The sequence below is a fragment of the Fringilla coelebs genome (genome assembly GCF_963513975.1).
Source record: "Fringilla coelebs genome assembly, chromosome: 3".
In the NCBI taxonomy this organism is placed as follows: Eukaryota; Metazoa; Chordata; class Aves; order Passeriformes; family Fringillidae; genus Fringilla; species Fringilla coelebs.
In genome coordinates, this window is record NC_140030.1 from 15,354,318 (window position 1) to 15,368,495 (window position 14,178).

General features: G+C 44.2%; 1 protein-coding gene across 2 annotated transcripts in view; it reads right to left on the reverse strand.

Moving 5' to 3' along the window:
* Nucleotides 1–671: 671 nt before the first annotated feature.
* Nucleotides 672–14,178, reverse strand: part of HPCAL1 (hippocalcin like 1) — a 64,155-nt gene continuing 50,648 nt past the window's right edge. For both annotated transcript variants that reach the window (XM_084202169.1, XM_084202168.1), the window contains exons 3-5: nt 5,989–6,391; nt 4,768–4,873; nt 672–1,809 (exon numbers count right to left, since the gene is read on the reverse strand). In XM_084202169.1, the coding sequence (XP_084058295.1) occupies nt 1,712–1,809; nt 4,768–4,873; nt 5,989–6,366 (582 nt within the window). In that variant the 5' untranslated portion in view covers nt 6,367–6,391 and the 3' untranslated portion in view covers nt 672–1,711. The remainder of the gene's footprint in view (nt 1,810–4,767; nt 4,874–5,988; nt 6,392–14,178) is intronic.

The following is a 14,178-nucleotide window of genomic DNA, read 5'->3' on the forward strand; positions in this document are numbered from 1 at the left end:
TTCTCTCTCTTTCTTTTAGTATTAAAGTATTATTACATAATAGAAAATTCTAGTTCACCACTACTAGAACATTCTACACAGCAGAAATCCCTTCATTACAAGCTCAACATTAACTTTGGGCCAAATAATTTTTTGATACTTTATTCTGCAGAGAGGGCAGGCTTATGCAGCTACTGGCAGACCTGATGAATGAGAGAAAACTGCTTCCCATGCTACCAAGGTCAAATGTTAATCCAGCAAGTACCTGGTACCTGACAGGAACTTTATTTTAAAAAGCTGTGGTCACGGTAGCCCAGCCAGCAGGGCCAGCAGCTTTTCCTTCATTGCCTTGAGTTGCTCTGCATCCAGCGGAAACTGAGTTCTCACCTTCCTGCAATCTTTACCATGGATTCAGCTGAGATGGAGCTGGATTCCACAGGCACCAACACCACTGTGCTAACCCAGGCACAACAGCCAGCTCCCAAAATCCCTATGCATTTAAAGGCAATGTGTCTCAGACAAGACTGAGAGGTGTTGTGCAGGGAGCCATCCTTGCCCTTCCCCAAATACCTGACTCTAGGAACTTGGTGCATGGCTTAGATCAAGACAGGCAGTGACAAGAAAAGTAGTCTTTTATTTCAATTAATATTTCTTGGCATTAGGCAGATATTAAATAACACTGGAATGCACAAGACTATTAACATATCGACAGCAAAAGGGAGGAGGTGTAGCCAAGTTGAGAACAGCAGTGCCAGTCACATCACCTTGGGGCACTCAAAAGCCATTTAACGCAGCAACCACCAGAAAGTAGGACTCCACTGAGAAATACAAAATGAGGATGAACTCCTTTCAGGTCTTTTGTTAATACAGTAATACCGGAATGACTGACAGTAAAAATGAACAAATATTTGCATTCAGGAATTAAACAGAGTGAAATATCCACAAACTGCTAGTCATGCATTTCTTTTGGAACAGCAATTTGCTAATGCATAAATATCACAAAAAAACAATCTCCAAGATTTGAATAAATCACAGACGACTAGAAGAAACAAAGCTTGAATTCTATTTTATGCCTTAAATAGATGACCTAAATATTTAAAATTTTACTTCACCATATATATATAATTTATATATATATTAAAAGAAAGTAAAGACCATTAGATAAGTGCAAGCAATTTTCCTCAAAAAGAAAATTGGAACCATGCCCAGGAAAGCTGCTTTTTTTTTTTCCTTTTTTCTCTTTTTTTTTTTTTAAACTTTCTACTCCATTCAGTCCACTTTTTTTTTCTTTTTTTTTTTCCAACATAGTAATTTCTGAAGCAAAATAAATTATCTACCATCTGCTATTTTGGGTAAAAGTCCTACCTAGCATCTTCTCGGGAACTATGGGAACATCACCTTTCTCACAGACTAAGTGAAGTGGTATCTCACCAGCCATTGAACTCTCTCGTAGCTGCATGTAAACAAACCTTTCGATTAATGTTTCAAATGTGCAGAGTGAATGGTAACATTACGGGGAAGCAGAACCGGAGCTGCCGCAGGAGAACTGCACTGGTGTTAGGGGAGCGAGGGCTGGTTCGCTCGGACACACACACACACACGCACACACACACACAGTCTGGCAACGGGGTCTTATCCGCGAAGTGTGGAGGGATGGTTGAGAAGGCATCTGTTTGCGAGCAAAGCTTGAAGGACACAAGCTGAGGTTCTCTGAGCACACTGTCCGCTTTCATCAGAATTGGCTCGCGCTACTGGGGTCGCACTGTAACAACCGCACGATGGAGGGATCGCTCTTGGCACCTTTGATGAACTCTTCCAGCGACAGTTTACCTGACAGGGAGGACAACCAAAATGGAAATCGTTTTTTAAAAGTCAGTTGTTCCTGTCACCATTGCTGTAGCAGAGAATCCCTCCTCACCGAGGCAACGTAACATCTATTTAATCTATCGCAAAGGCATCGAGAGGAATTTAGTGCAATGTACAGCAGCTAAATCCTACTCAAGCCTTTAAACTCAAATGCATTTTTCTTCTGCAAACCAATCCAGCATAATAATTGCTATTTCTTTATTTAAAAAGACAGTCCCAAATCTAAAAAACAACTGTTCCCATAGCATTTGGCAGCTTTTTGCTCAGCACCAGACTATATGAATAACATGACACATGAACACAAGGTATGGTACGAACACATGTATGCTTTGAAATGATGCTTTTATTACTACAACACTTGAAACCTAAATATTCCAAATATCCCCACTTTGTCCTCTTGTTTCTTGTGACACATGGGGCTGAGCAGTCATGGCTTCTCTGGCACCTACAAGGTTGGACCGGGGTTTGAGTAACCCGATCTAGTTCAAGATGTCTCTGCTCATTGCAGGGGTGTTTGGCTATATGACCTTCAAAGGCCCCTTCCAACCTAAATTATTCCATGATTCTATGACTGCAAGTCACTTGCTGTGCCCTTCTGGGTGCACAGGAACAGGATGGGTTTTGTTTTTTCTTTTTTTACAAGCAAAGCCAAACCTGGGGCACACTTATGTGTTGCTCCTGAGAATTTCTGTTTTAAACATTTTAATTTAGGCCGGAGGAACTGACTTGGATGGACCTTGTAACAGTCAGAGGGTCTGAAAATTGATCTCTGAAGGAGCAACAACTCCAGTACAGCAAGGAGGAAATATTCCATCTGGTCCTTCAGATCTCATGGTGGGGTGATCCAGCCCCCTGGCAGGTAGCTAGCACCAATACTCCCCTGCTCCAGCACTCAGAACCAGGGTAGAAATGGGATATGGCAATATTAATGAAAAATGAAATTTTCTCTATGAAAAGGAGGAGACAAGCATTTGCTGCACCCCAGACACCATGTCTAGTGATCTCCCATTTAGCTCATGCACTCACCTACCCTACCCTCACACAACACCCCAGGGCTATCCTTACCCACCCCAAACTGCTATGCTCAAGACAGGACCCACACACAAACATCTTGCACTTGGGAGCTGCCTGCTGCCACTTTTGGCCACATGCACCCAAAGAGAGAGAGGCACCAGCTCATTGTGCCAGTTTGCACCAGCCCCAGGATGCTACCAGCCTGTTGTGGGGATGGAAGAGGAATGACCCTGGTGGCTAGCACTGAAAACAGGTTGAACAGGGAGGAATTCCTCTCCCAGGTAACACGCCATAGAGCAAGAGGAAATGGCCTCAAGTTGCACCACAGAAGGTTTAGCTTGGATATTAGGAAAAAGTTCTTCCCCAAAAGGGTTGTCAAGCATTGGAACAGACTGCCCAGGGCATTTAAAAGACATGTAGATGTGGCACTTAGGGACATAGCTCTATGATTCCATGAATGAGCAAGCCTTCCTCTTGTAGAAATTACAGAAGCTCAAAAACCCATGACACACTAATTTCTGGCTTTTAAGCTAATGTTCCCAAACTAAGTGTTTTTAACAAAAGCAGAAGTCTCCTAATTATCAGGATATTTATTGGTTTGCCCTTTGCCTTGTATTACTTAAAAGCAAAGCCGAAATCAAAATCTATTTGCAATGCCCAGCAGTCAGATGGGGAAGAAACATTTTCAGCCTCAGACACACACGTGCAGATGTTATTCCTTGGCACTGCATGGATTGCAGGGCTGATATTTTACTGGGAATAGGATGATTTTATTTCAGCAACAAAGTGCAACAGATGGAGGATGCATATATATGGCAGATTTTGGGACCACTACTCTGTTACACATCTGCATGCATTGCTACTTTCCACAGACCAAAAATATTTTAATCATGTTATTTCAGGGCCCTCCACATGTCAAGCCAGGGGATGAAGTGCTAGTTTTGATGAAGTCAAAGGTAAAATACTTGAGGACTTCAGCAAGGCCAGGAATTTGCCCTGGGGACTGCAGCAGCAGACACCAAAATGCAGCTATAAAATCCTCTTAAATAAAACCCTTTGTGTACATAAGATGGTATTTTTTCAGGTCTCCATATCTCAGTGCTAGAATCAAGTCTTTGCTCTCACTGAGCACATCAGTGGGACACAGCTCCTGACTGATGTGGACAGCTGCCACCTCAGCCTCTGACAGGGTAATTCCCAGGCAAAAGTTCCACTCAAATGGGAATAGAGGAAACATGTCATCAGGCTGATGAAAAGAGGAAATGGATCATTTTTTGCCTGTACTCTTCAAACCCAAGGAAATGAGCCAGCATAGGTGAAGGGGTTGTGATGTGTACACTGTCAGATAATTTATCAAGGAGCTCCACAACCTGGCTTGGGAGCTGCTACATCTCCCTAATGCTCATAGTGCAACAGAGGTGTGTGACCATGTATGTATACATGCCATAAACACATACAGAAAATAAGTGTTATGGACCTGAGGAATTTTTGCTTTCAGGTCCCAGCCACATTTAGGACTCATGATACTGATGACAAACCCAGGAGTGCAACCCTATCAAGGGCAGTGGGAACAAAATCTTGTGCCAAGTTTGTGCTATGTCTAGAGGAAATAACCCAAAGACATGGGAATTTCAGAGGAGCCTTTGCAGAAGGGGACTCACCTATAAAATGCCAGGAAGGACTGCTCCCCTATCAGCCCCCCAGCAGGAGAATTCACCCTCTGTTCACTGCTCACTTATTCACCCTATTTATCATGGACCAGAGATGCTCAACAAGGCTAGGCAGAGACCAGAGGCACCAGTGGGGACATTCCTTTCTCCCCTCTCCCAAAATTCTGCCATCTACCAAGGCTGGGCTAGAAAACCTCTATTTCTAGACCTTAGGAAAGGGTGCCAGTGGCAATCCTACCGTCATTGTTTGTGTCCATCTGTCTGAAGATCTTGTCTGTTCTCTTCTCAGGAGTGGATTCATCCTCTGGCATTTTCATTACTGATGAAACCATTTTGTAAATTGCCTGAGTATTAAAAAAAAATTTAAAAAAGAGATATAAGAAAAACACAACCCAAATGATAAAGCATGGGGCAGAGAAAAAGAATTTAAGCCTGTAGCAACAAAAAGAGACAGCTGACCCTGGCAGGCAGCTGCAGGACTTTATAAACCAAAATTGATGGGAATTTCTGACTGCAGCTTTTTTATTTTTCTTTCCTGTATTCATTTGTGCTTCAAAAGAAGAGCTGGGTCAGTTTAACTGAAAGTCAGAGTCTAGATTAATGTATGAGCAGGACTGAGCTAAAATAGAGGAGACAATGGTGCAGCAGGGCTAAGCCAGCACCTCTTTGTCTGGCTCTCACCCTCCACCCAGTTACATGTAGGCATGTGAGGTGCTACATGGATTGTGGTGAATATAAATATACAGCAATAGGGGTTGTTTGCCTTTGTGGATGGGTAAGGAAATGCTTCTTCTGACTTACAAGAACATGAATAAAGATAAGGTCTCTTTAGAGTGTCTGCAGTCCTAGATTTCCACCTAAAGTATCCCACCCCAGCCATGAGGATGAGTGTCAGGGCACTGGTTGATGCATGACTGCCTTGCACTGCACAGGACACACATCTCAGCTGCACAGTGGGTGACAAGCAGCCACTGGCGAGGCCAAACGCCTGCCAGCATGTAAAGCAGGGGCACAGGGGACTGTGCTGCCTGCCCCCACTACAGCCTGTGGTCTACATGTCCTCTGCCTTTAGGACACAAAGGCATGCTACAGCCTTTCATCCAGAGTTCACATTGACTCAGATTTGAAGATTCAAAGCATTAATTCTGAGATTAATCAGGTCAACAGAATTTGCATTTAGGGTTTTTGATCCTGTGAACATCACACTAAGAAACCCCCAGGGAGAGCTGCAGAATTTTGGCTGCAGGCCAGCTGCACAAGTGCCTTGTTCATCTCTCAGGCCTTTCCTCATCTGCATCTCATAGGTCCCATCACGGCTCCTACAATACCATGGGCTCAGGAACCTCCCTGGGGCAGGAGTGACCCAGCTCAGTACATCCCTCATCTCCAGCTCCAGCTGTCTCATGGTGAGGAGGCTACAGCAACACAAATAAGATGTCCAATAGAGATAATGCCTCACCTGCACTATTTCTAGCATTTCCCCACGGCTGATGTACCCGTTGCCATCCAGGTCGTACATACTAAACGCCCACTTCAGCTTCTGTTCCAGCTTGCCCCGGGAGGTGACGCTCAGGGCGATGATGAATTCCCTGAAGTCGATCGTCCCGTCGCCGTTAGTGTCAAAGGTGCGGAAGACGTGCTCCGCAAACTTCGACGCGTCGCCATAGGGAAAAAAATTTGCATATATTTTTTTAAACTCTTCTACAGTCAAATGGCCCGTGGGGCAATCTTTTAGGAAGCCCTTGTACCACTCCTGCAGCTCGTGGTCTGTGAACTCAGTGTTCTCACGCAGGTCCTGGAGCACCTCGGGGCGCAGCTTGCTGTTCTGCTTCCCCATCCTCTTCTGGGTCTGGGTTCAGCAGCTGCAAAGCAAGAGAAAATCTGCCTGAGCTCCCGCCACACTAGGCAGAGGGGGGCTGGGGAGAGGTAGAACCCTGCTAGAAACAGAGGGTCCCCCTGGGGCAAGGGGGAAAGAGGAGAAAAAGGATGCTATAAATCACCAGGAAAAGACCTCATTTAATTTGGCTTCCTTTCCTCTCCTCTAGGCTCTCTCAGTGACTAATATGCTGTGGAGGGGAACGTAGTTCAGGAGGAAGTATTTGGGAAATATTAATTCCTATTATTAATCCTTATTATATGGTAAATAATTGAGCTCAGTATTTTAGTTCTGTGCTGCAATCCCACTCCTCCATCACATGGCTTGTGATGCCCAGCTCTGGATTCCTACACAGGCTGATCTGCTGCAATGACTGAGCGGGAGCGGGCAGGGACAGCAGCAGTGACGAAAAGAAAAATCCATCTATTCAAAAGTGAGAGTAAATGCAGCAGAACAAGAAGCAAGAGGGGCAGGTGGCTCCGCGCCTGTCATGTTTGCATTGTCCAAATGCTCTTTGAAACCCTTTGGCTTATACAGCTTCTCTTCTCCTTCCTCCCTGCATCCCTTGCCCCACAGCAGTGGGATCTTGGTCCTGCATGGTGGGGCTTGGTTGGTGCTCCTTGTGGCACCTGAGGGTCACAGGAGGGTGCAGCAAGGGTAAGCTCAGCACAGCCCATGCTCAACAGCAGCAGCCCAAAGGACTTCTCCCTCTTTTTCTCAGTCGTGGAGGCAGCATGAGCAGACGGATCACTGCAACAGCAGCACCAGCACAAGGGATTTCATCCTTTCCAGCCCTCCCAGAGAATCAGAGAATAAGGCCTTTTAAAGCAAAATGTTTGGCAAAGCAACTCTTTTCAGGTTTACTTGGGTTTATACTTTAAGAGAAGCTTATTCAGTAGGTTCAATATTCCTTCACCAGGACCAAAGCACAATAAAATCCAGGATTTCATCAGGATATCAGGGGAGGGCTGGGTCTGTCCTCTCTCTTGACAATGCCCATGTTGTGCCATACAAGGTGAGACTGCCCAGCAATAGGAGAGCTCCTTCAGCAAAATGAAACATGGTCAGTCTGGACTCAGGCAACAACAGGAAAAAAACAAAACCTTGATAATTTCTTACTTTTATCCCTTGCAGTCCTTCATGGCTACCTAGCAATATCAAACTGTGCTGCTGAGCTAGAGGTTGAGCTGTATGTCCTTCCTCATATTCAAGAAGTTTATTCACAAGCGTGCACAAACCCCTGTGACTGGTTTGCATAAATGATGTTTCTCTGCACAGACTGTTGTGCCTGTTGGGTTTGCTCAGAGATGTATTCAATGCAGAAGACAGGTTAGTAATAGGCCAACACTGCAGACTACCTGGAAACTGCAAGAGCTGAGCCGCACAGCATGCAAAAACCAGGAAAAACCAGGGGCTAAGCACTTCCCAGAGAGTAAAAATTCCAAGCGTGCATAAGAACCCAAAAAAATTTAAAATGCTAAAGGTCAGCAAAAAATAAGCAGCTCTACAGCAGAATGTAAGCTTGTTTTATTTGTATTCCATTTAGTCTGTGCACTGCCTCAGCAATGTAAAAAATCCACATCCTGCTCTGTGGCTTAATGCTCAGAGACAAACAGCTGCTCGTTAGTTCCGTGCATTGGGCTTAACGGACAACTGTGTTATCATTAGCACTTCTGTTTTCTAGAAAAGCTGCCAATACTTCAACTCCAAAGCTTTATTTTTGTCCATTATATTGCAGAGTTTTCTCACATACCTGACACGCCTCTGCTTGCTCCCAACAAGCTGTGCAGGGATGCTACAGCTCCTGGTCCCTGCCAGCATCACCCCTAGGAGAGCATCAGGCTGCCCTCCAGTTAAACCACTAACTCTCAGCTACTGCCACTGCCTTTCCATCTTCGAATCTTCTCTGCTCCAGAGAGTCATCCTTGCAGTGCCAAGGGCAGAAAACACAATATTCTAGTCTGCTGAAGTCAAATTGCAGAAAAGAGCAGCTTGGAGCAAATAATAGATCAGACGTGATCCATTTTTGTAAAGAGCAGAAATTGTAATAGTATGTTCCTCTCCTTGGGTGAGGAGGTGCCTGCAGTTTCCAGCCTTCAGTGAGCCCCTCCACCTCATGATTCCCAGGTGCTTTGTAACAATTAGTGTCTGGAAAAGCAATCCTTGTCTCACCAACCACTGCATCAGAATTCCCTGGGAGAGGGGCAGGAGGAACAGCAGAGCCCACTTAAGGCAGGAGCTGGGCTTTAAGCAGAAATTGCCTCAGCTTTATTGACTCGCAGGGTTAAGGACTGCAAAACTTTCAACTGTAGTTAAAAGAGGTTTGAAAAGGTTTAATATAATTTCTCCCTATTCCTGTAATACCTTTATCATTCCTGTTTCCTTAAAAAATAGACACCCCTAGACAACAGAGAGGTCATAATTCTAGATTAATAGAATAAATAAATGAATCTAGAACTAGATTTCACTACTTCTCCTAGTGGTAGATACATCCTGTTATTTGAAGAGATGCTCATTAGATATCAGCTTCAAAAGCTTTATATTCAAGCAATGTTTTCATTCAAAAGATTACAGGCCCTTTCAACCCTTCCTCCTCTTTCACATCACTTTATATCAGAAGATGTGCAATGCTCTGAACACAACCTTTTTTTGCATATGAGCTTTCTGAAAGGCTTTGTAACATGTTCAGCCCAAATGCAATCCTGCAGTTGTAACCAATTTCATGTGAATAATTAAATAACCAACATTAACATTAATTTATTAAAGCCCATCTAAAAAAACCAGCTTTGATGTAAATTGTGTTGCAGGTAGCTCCTTCAAAATGAAATGCCTAAATATCTCATTAATCATGACAGCAACCCCTGCTGCTGGCATCCAACTGACATTTCATTCAATTGCTATAAAATGCTTTCATCAAATCACTTTCCAGAGGCTCAGCAGCTGATTTAGCCACAAGACCACTCAGAGGATGGCTGCTAATGGAAATCACAGGGAGCAGGGCTGGGATGCTCTGGTCAGTCCTGTGATTAGGGCTGTGTTTTGTTGCTTTTTTTTTAGCGAGCCTTTACCAGATAAATCACTTGTTGCAGTGGGTGTAGAAAGCAAAGCAGAAGAGACATCCTTGCACCCAACATTGCCCTGGGCAGTTAACCAGATACCTAACTGCAGCACAGCTTGCCTTTCCCTCAATTCCCATCACACCAGGGTGAAATCCAGGGAAGCGATGCCACAGCACTGCAGCAAGGTCTGTCCCTGCCTACCTTGATGAGCAAAAGCCCTCAGAGCATCTGGCACTATCACAGCAGTAAGAAAAACAATGCAAGGAATGCCCTTGAGGTGATCAGACAAGGAGCATCTTGGTAGTCTAAATGCAGAGCTGAGGCCTTAGCAAGTCAATCGCTGCTTGTGAAAGAGACCCTGGGCCATGTAAGGCTTAAACAGGGGGAAATGCACTTTTGTTCCAGTTTCACACCAAAATTTTTGTTAAAATTATGTGGTGCCTGTTCTAATTCAAATTAATTCTAGCCAGGCTCAAAACCAAGCTGACAGAGAATTCCCACCTAAATGTAACCTCTGTCCTTCTAGGCTTACAAAAAATCAGCAAAAATCTCATAACAAAAGCCCAGCAATGAGCAAAAAGGTCTTTTACTGAGGCCAAGACACACACTGGTGTCCTGGTTTCAGCTGGGGCAGTGTTCATTTTCTTCCTGGTAGCTGGCACAGGGCTGTGTTTTGGATTTGAGAATGAAAATAACGTTGATAGCATGCTGAAATTTTAGTTGTTGCTGAGCTGTGCTCACCCCAGGTCAAAGACTTCTGCAGTTTCCCATGCTCTACCAGTGAGAAGGTGCGCAAGAAATTTGGAGGGAGCACAGCCAGGACAGATGAGCTGAACTGAACAAAAGGATACTCCATCCTGTCATGGTCAGAATATAACTTGGGGGGGATTGTCAGGGCAGGGGGCCGATCACCACTCAGGGATGCACTGGGCACTGGTCAGCAGGTGATGAGCAATTGTACTGCGCATCCCTTGTTTCTCTTGGATGTTACCTCTCTCTCTATTATCTCCCTTTTCACTACAATTGTCATCATCATTATAATAATATTATTTTCTTTTATTTCAGTTATTAAACTGTTCTTTTCTCAACCCATGGATTTACCTTTCCCCCCCCCCCCACCCCGTTCTCGTCCCACTGGGGGCTGGGGTTAAACCGCAAGATTGGGCTGTGCAGCGCTGGGGGAGTAACTGTAGCAAAGTCTGAAACAGCTAAAGTAGCAATTCTGTGTTTTTACCAACAGATGGACTGGCTGACAGCTTCCACGCACTAAAGTACTTGAAATACTTGTAACAAAGCTCAGTGCATCCCACTTTCACAAGAGCACTCTGTCAACCTCCAGCCACAGCTGGTAGAAGTGCGCTTTGACCATGTAACCCAGAAAGCCAGAGACCAAACCAGCTTTTTACTGAAAAGCTTGTGAAAGCAAAACCGCCTTGAAATGAGCTCATGATGGGATCCTCTCAGCAAATCAGTTACGGCAGCAAAAGGAGGAATAACTCCTTCGAGATGTATTTCCTTGTGCAAACCCCCTTGGATACTAATTTAGTGCTAATAAAAAGAGGAAAATTGATGAAATGCCTGTCTATAGGACAGAGGTGCTTTCCAGCTGGGAAAGGCAGCGCACAGAGAAACAGAACAAATACTCTTCATATTATCTGAGCTATCTGCTTAGCAGGGGGGAAGTGTAGCACCATTTCTCTTGCAGTGCTCACTTATAAAGCAGAATAAGTGTGTCAAATCTATTGCAGTCATGAAGCTGTAGCACAGTGCCTCTATGACTGCAGGAGCCCAAAGAAAATGAACAGCATAAGCCAGGCAGCAAACATTGCTCTGGGTTGGCCTGAAATGCAAGAACCATTTCAACAGGGGTGGAATATCTTTTTATTAAAATACTTGAAGCATCAGATCTGTCGTTGAGGCTCTCTCTTTAAAAGTTTGATCCTTGTATTAAAAAAACAAACCAAAACAAAAAACGGCAACAAAAAATCCCAAACAAATAAGCAAACAAAACCCCCGAACAAAAGCCCCACAAATAAACAACAAAACAAACCGACCAAACAAAACACCACAGAAACTCCCCACAGGCGGTCCAAAGGCAAGCCTGAGCCACTGAAGGTCTGTGTTGGCACAGTTCAGGAGCACGCCCTTGAGAGTGCATTTCCTGCACGGGTAGCAGCAGCTCAGCCACACACAGATGTGTTCAGGAAGCCTCCAGCTCCCGCGGGCCAAGCTGTAAGAGGGAGATGGGCTCCCACACACCCCAGCTAGTGACAAATGTTTAGGTAAAAAATGATCATGCAGCAACAGGCTGCAAAACAGGATTATAACAACATCCTCTGGAGCGGGCTTTGCCGAGGGCTGGTCGGGGGTTCTGATCTGAGCCGGGGCTGGGGGGAAATGTGCAGTTACAAGGGCTGGGGCAGATAATGAACTCCAGAGTGAAGAGCAGATTTTGTTACATGTTGTAATGTCAGTATCCTAAGCAACGAGCGTTGCAACAGACAAGGCACAGGATATACAAATACGTTGCTATAGATATCTGGTCCTGCCTGGTAAACTCATGTGAACTTCTTTCCTGCCCTGCGGCAAACGCGACACCCACATACCAGCCACTGCAGCACCTGTCGCGTTTTCCCAGGCTGCAGACGCGGGCCCAAAAGTAACACCTTTTGATAAAGTCTGAATTGCAAAAAGGAGTATCTTCACCTCTTGAAAAGCTAATAATAGAAGCTGTGAGATAAAAGAAATGCCTTAATCAATAATGCCGCAAAAAATTCAAACCCTGCAGGGTTTGAGATGCAAAAGGCTCCCGTCAAGAGGGGCTGAAGCTGCTAAAGCTGCTGCCTTCGGGGAAACAGAAAGAAAAACGAAACCTGATAAGTGAAGAAAAGACCAGTCTAAATAAATAAATGGTCTTTTTAAATTTTTCACTTTCAGTGAGTAATTCTGCTTTTATTTATATTAGAAACATTGCTTATTTAAAACTTACTTTCAAGATCAATCCTTTTCAGAAGTTTATTAAAAACAGCGGGTGAAGGGGAAGGGCCACTCAATGTACCACCCACATTTCAGTTTCAGAACATTAAGTAACAATTCACACACGATCATTGAATGTCCTTCGAAAGGCAGAGTGAATTGCTAAAGAGACCTCGAGCCACCTCGCCGTGTAAGTTTATCCATAAACACATACCCAGGAACTATATGGTCTTGAAAACCTGATTCCACGTCTGGGATAAAAACCCATTATAAATAACCTCCTACCCTCACCTTGCCAAAGCATGATATTGAATGATATTGAATGAAGATTAATTACAAATACTCCAACCCTGCAAACACCTATGCGAGACAAAGGCTGGCACGTTCATTTCACAGAGTCAGCTGCAAAGGCTGAAACAGAATGAATTCGTTTACAGGTGTCTGGGTTGCTCCCATCTATTGAAGTCACTTTATTCAGGATCATATTCCTGATTTACAGGGAAAAATCAGTTAGTCACTGACAAGGAGCATCAGTACATTAACCTGAGAACCATTTCACATTCGGATCACAAGTGTGAGGTGAAGAGGTGCTTGCAGATCCCCGTGGCAGGATCTTCCCAGGTGCTGGAGTCACAGCCAAGAGCATGGGCATGCTGACACCTGCAGCACCCATTGTGCCCACCAACACCGACCCCCCCCAGCAGAGGAGAGTTTGCCATGGATGGTATGGTTACAAGCTACTGAAAAGAAGCCAAAGAATCACAAACTCCCCCCAAACATCCATGAGTTGTTGCTAGTGAGCAATAGATGAGACCCATGTCAGGACCAGAAATGAGGCAGTTCTCTGGGGAGCTCTCCATGATGTGCTCCATCTCAGGGAGGAGAGCTTATTAGTGTAAAGGGCAAATATTCCCAATGCAGTAAGAAAAGCACAGAAATCTTTCAAGTCAATTAGGAAATTGGGTTAATTTGGGTGGGAGCAGTTTGGGCAGTAATGCAGCCTGTGATTGCAGACAGGAAAAGAAAATCATGAGTGGATTTTCCTCATCTCCTCCCTTTGTCCTTTCTTTTTAAACAAAACCAAGGGAGAAGCAGCCAGTCCTATTTTTTTCAGACGCTGTGCAAAGTTGGCAAGGCTTAAAAAAATTACAGTTTGTTTACACAATATTGCAGATCAAGGAAAACATATCTGCACAATGTCTCAGTGCACAAGGTCTTTTTCTGAGAAGGTTGGGTTGCATGAGGAAAAACCCACGTCATGTTCACTGAATATAGTATTGTAATACATAATTAAAAAAAAAAAAACTCATTGAGTGCTGGCCTGCAGTATAGGGGAAGGTTCCTGATGGGAACTGGGAAATCAGAGAGAACATTTTTAGAAAAAGAGGAGAAAAGTGACAAAAATTAGCACAAGGCACTGTGCTGTTAATATAATTAAAACCACAGAAATAACACAGTTGGGCTGTTTTGTCATTAGATTTTAGAAGTTTCCTATGATGCATTTATTTAATTGATGAAGGTAAATCACAGAAAAATTCTCTACAGAATAATCACAGCCCTGAGAGAAAGGAATCCAGATTAAATTTCAGAAGAATTAGTCAAACTCTGCCAACAGGACCTGAGCAAATTCCACAGCATCAGAGCCACTCCTGTGGAGAAGATGGAGAGTTTGGGGACAAGGACACTGGCTAACTAGACAATGACAGATGATACCCAGCCCTCAGGCATGGTCTGCAAG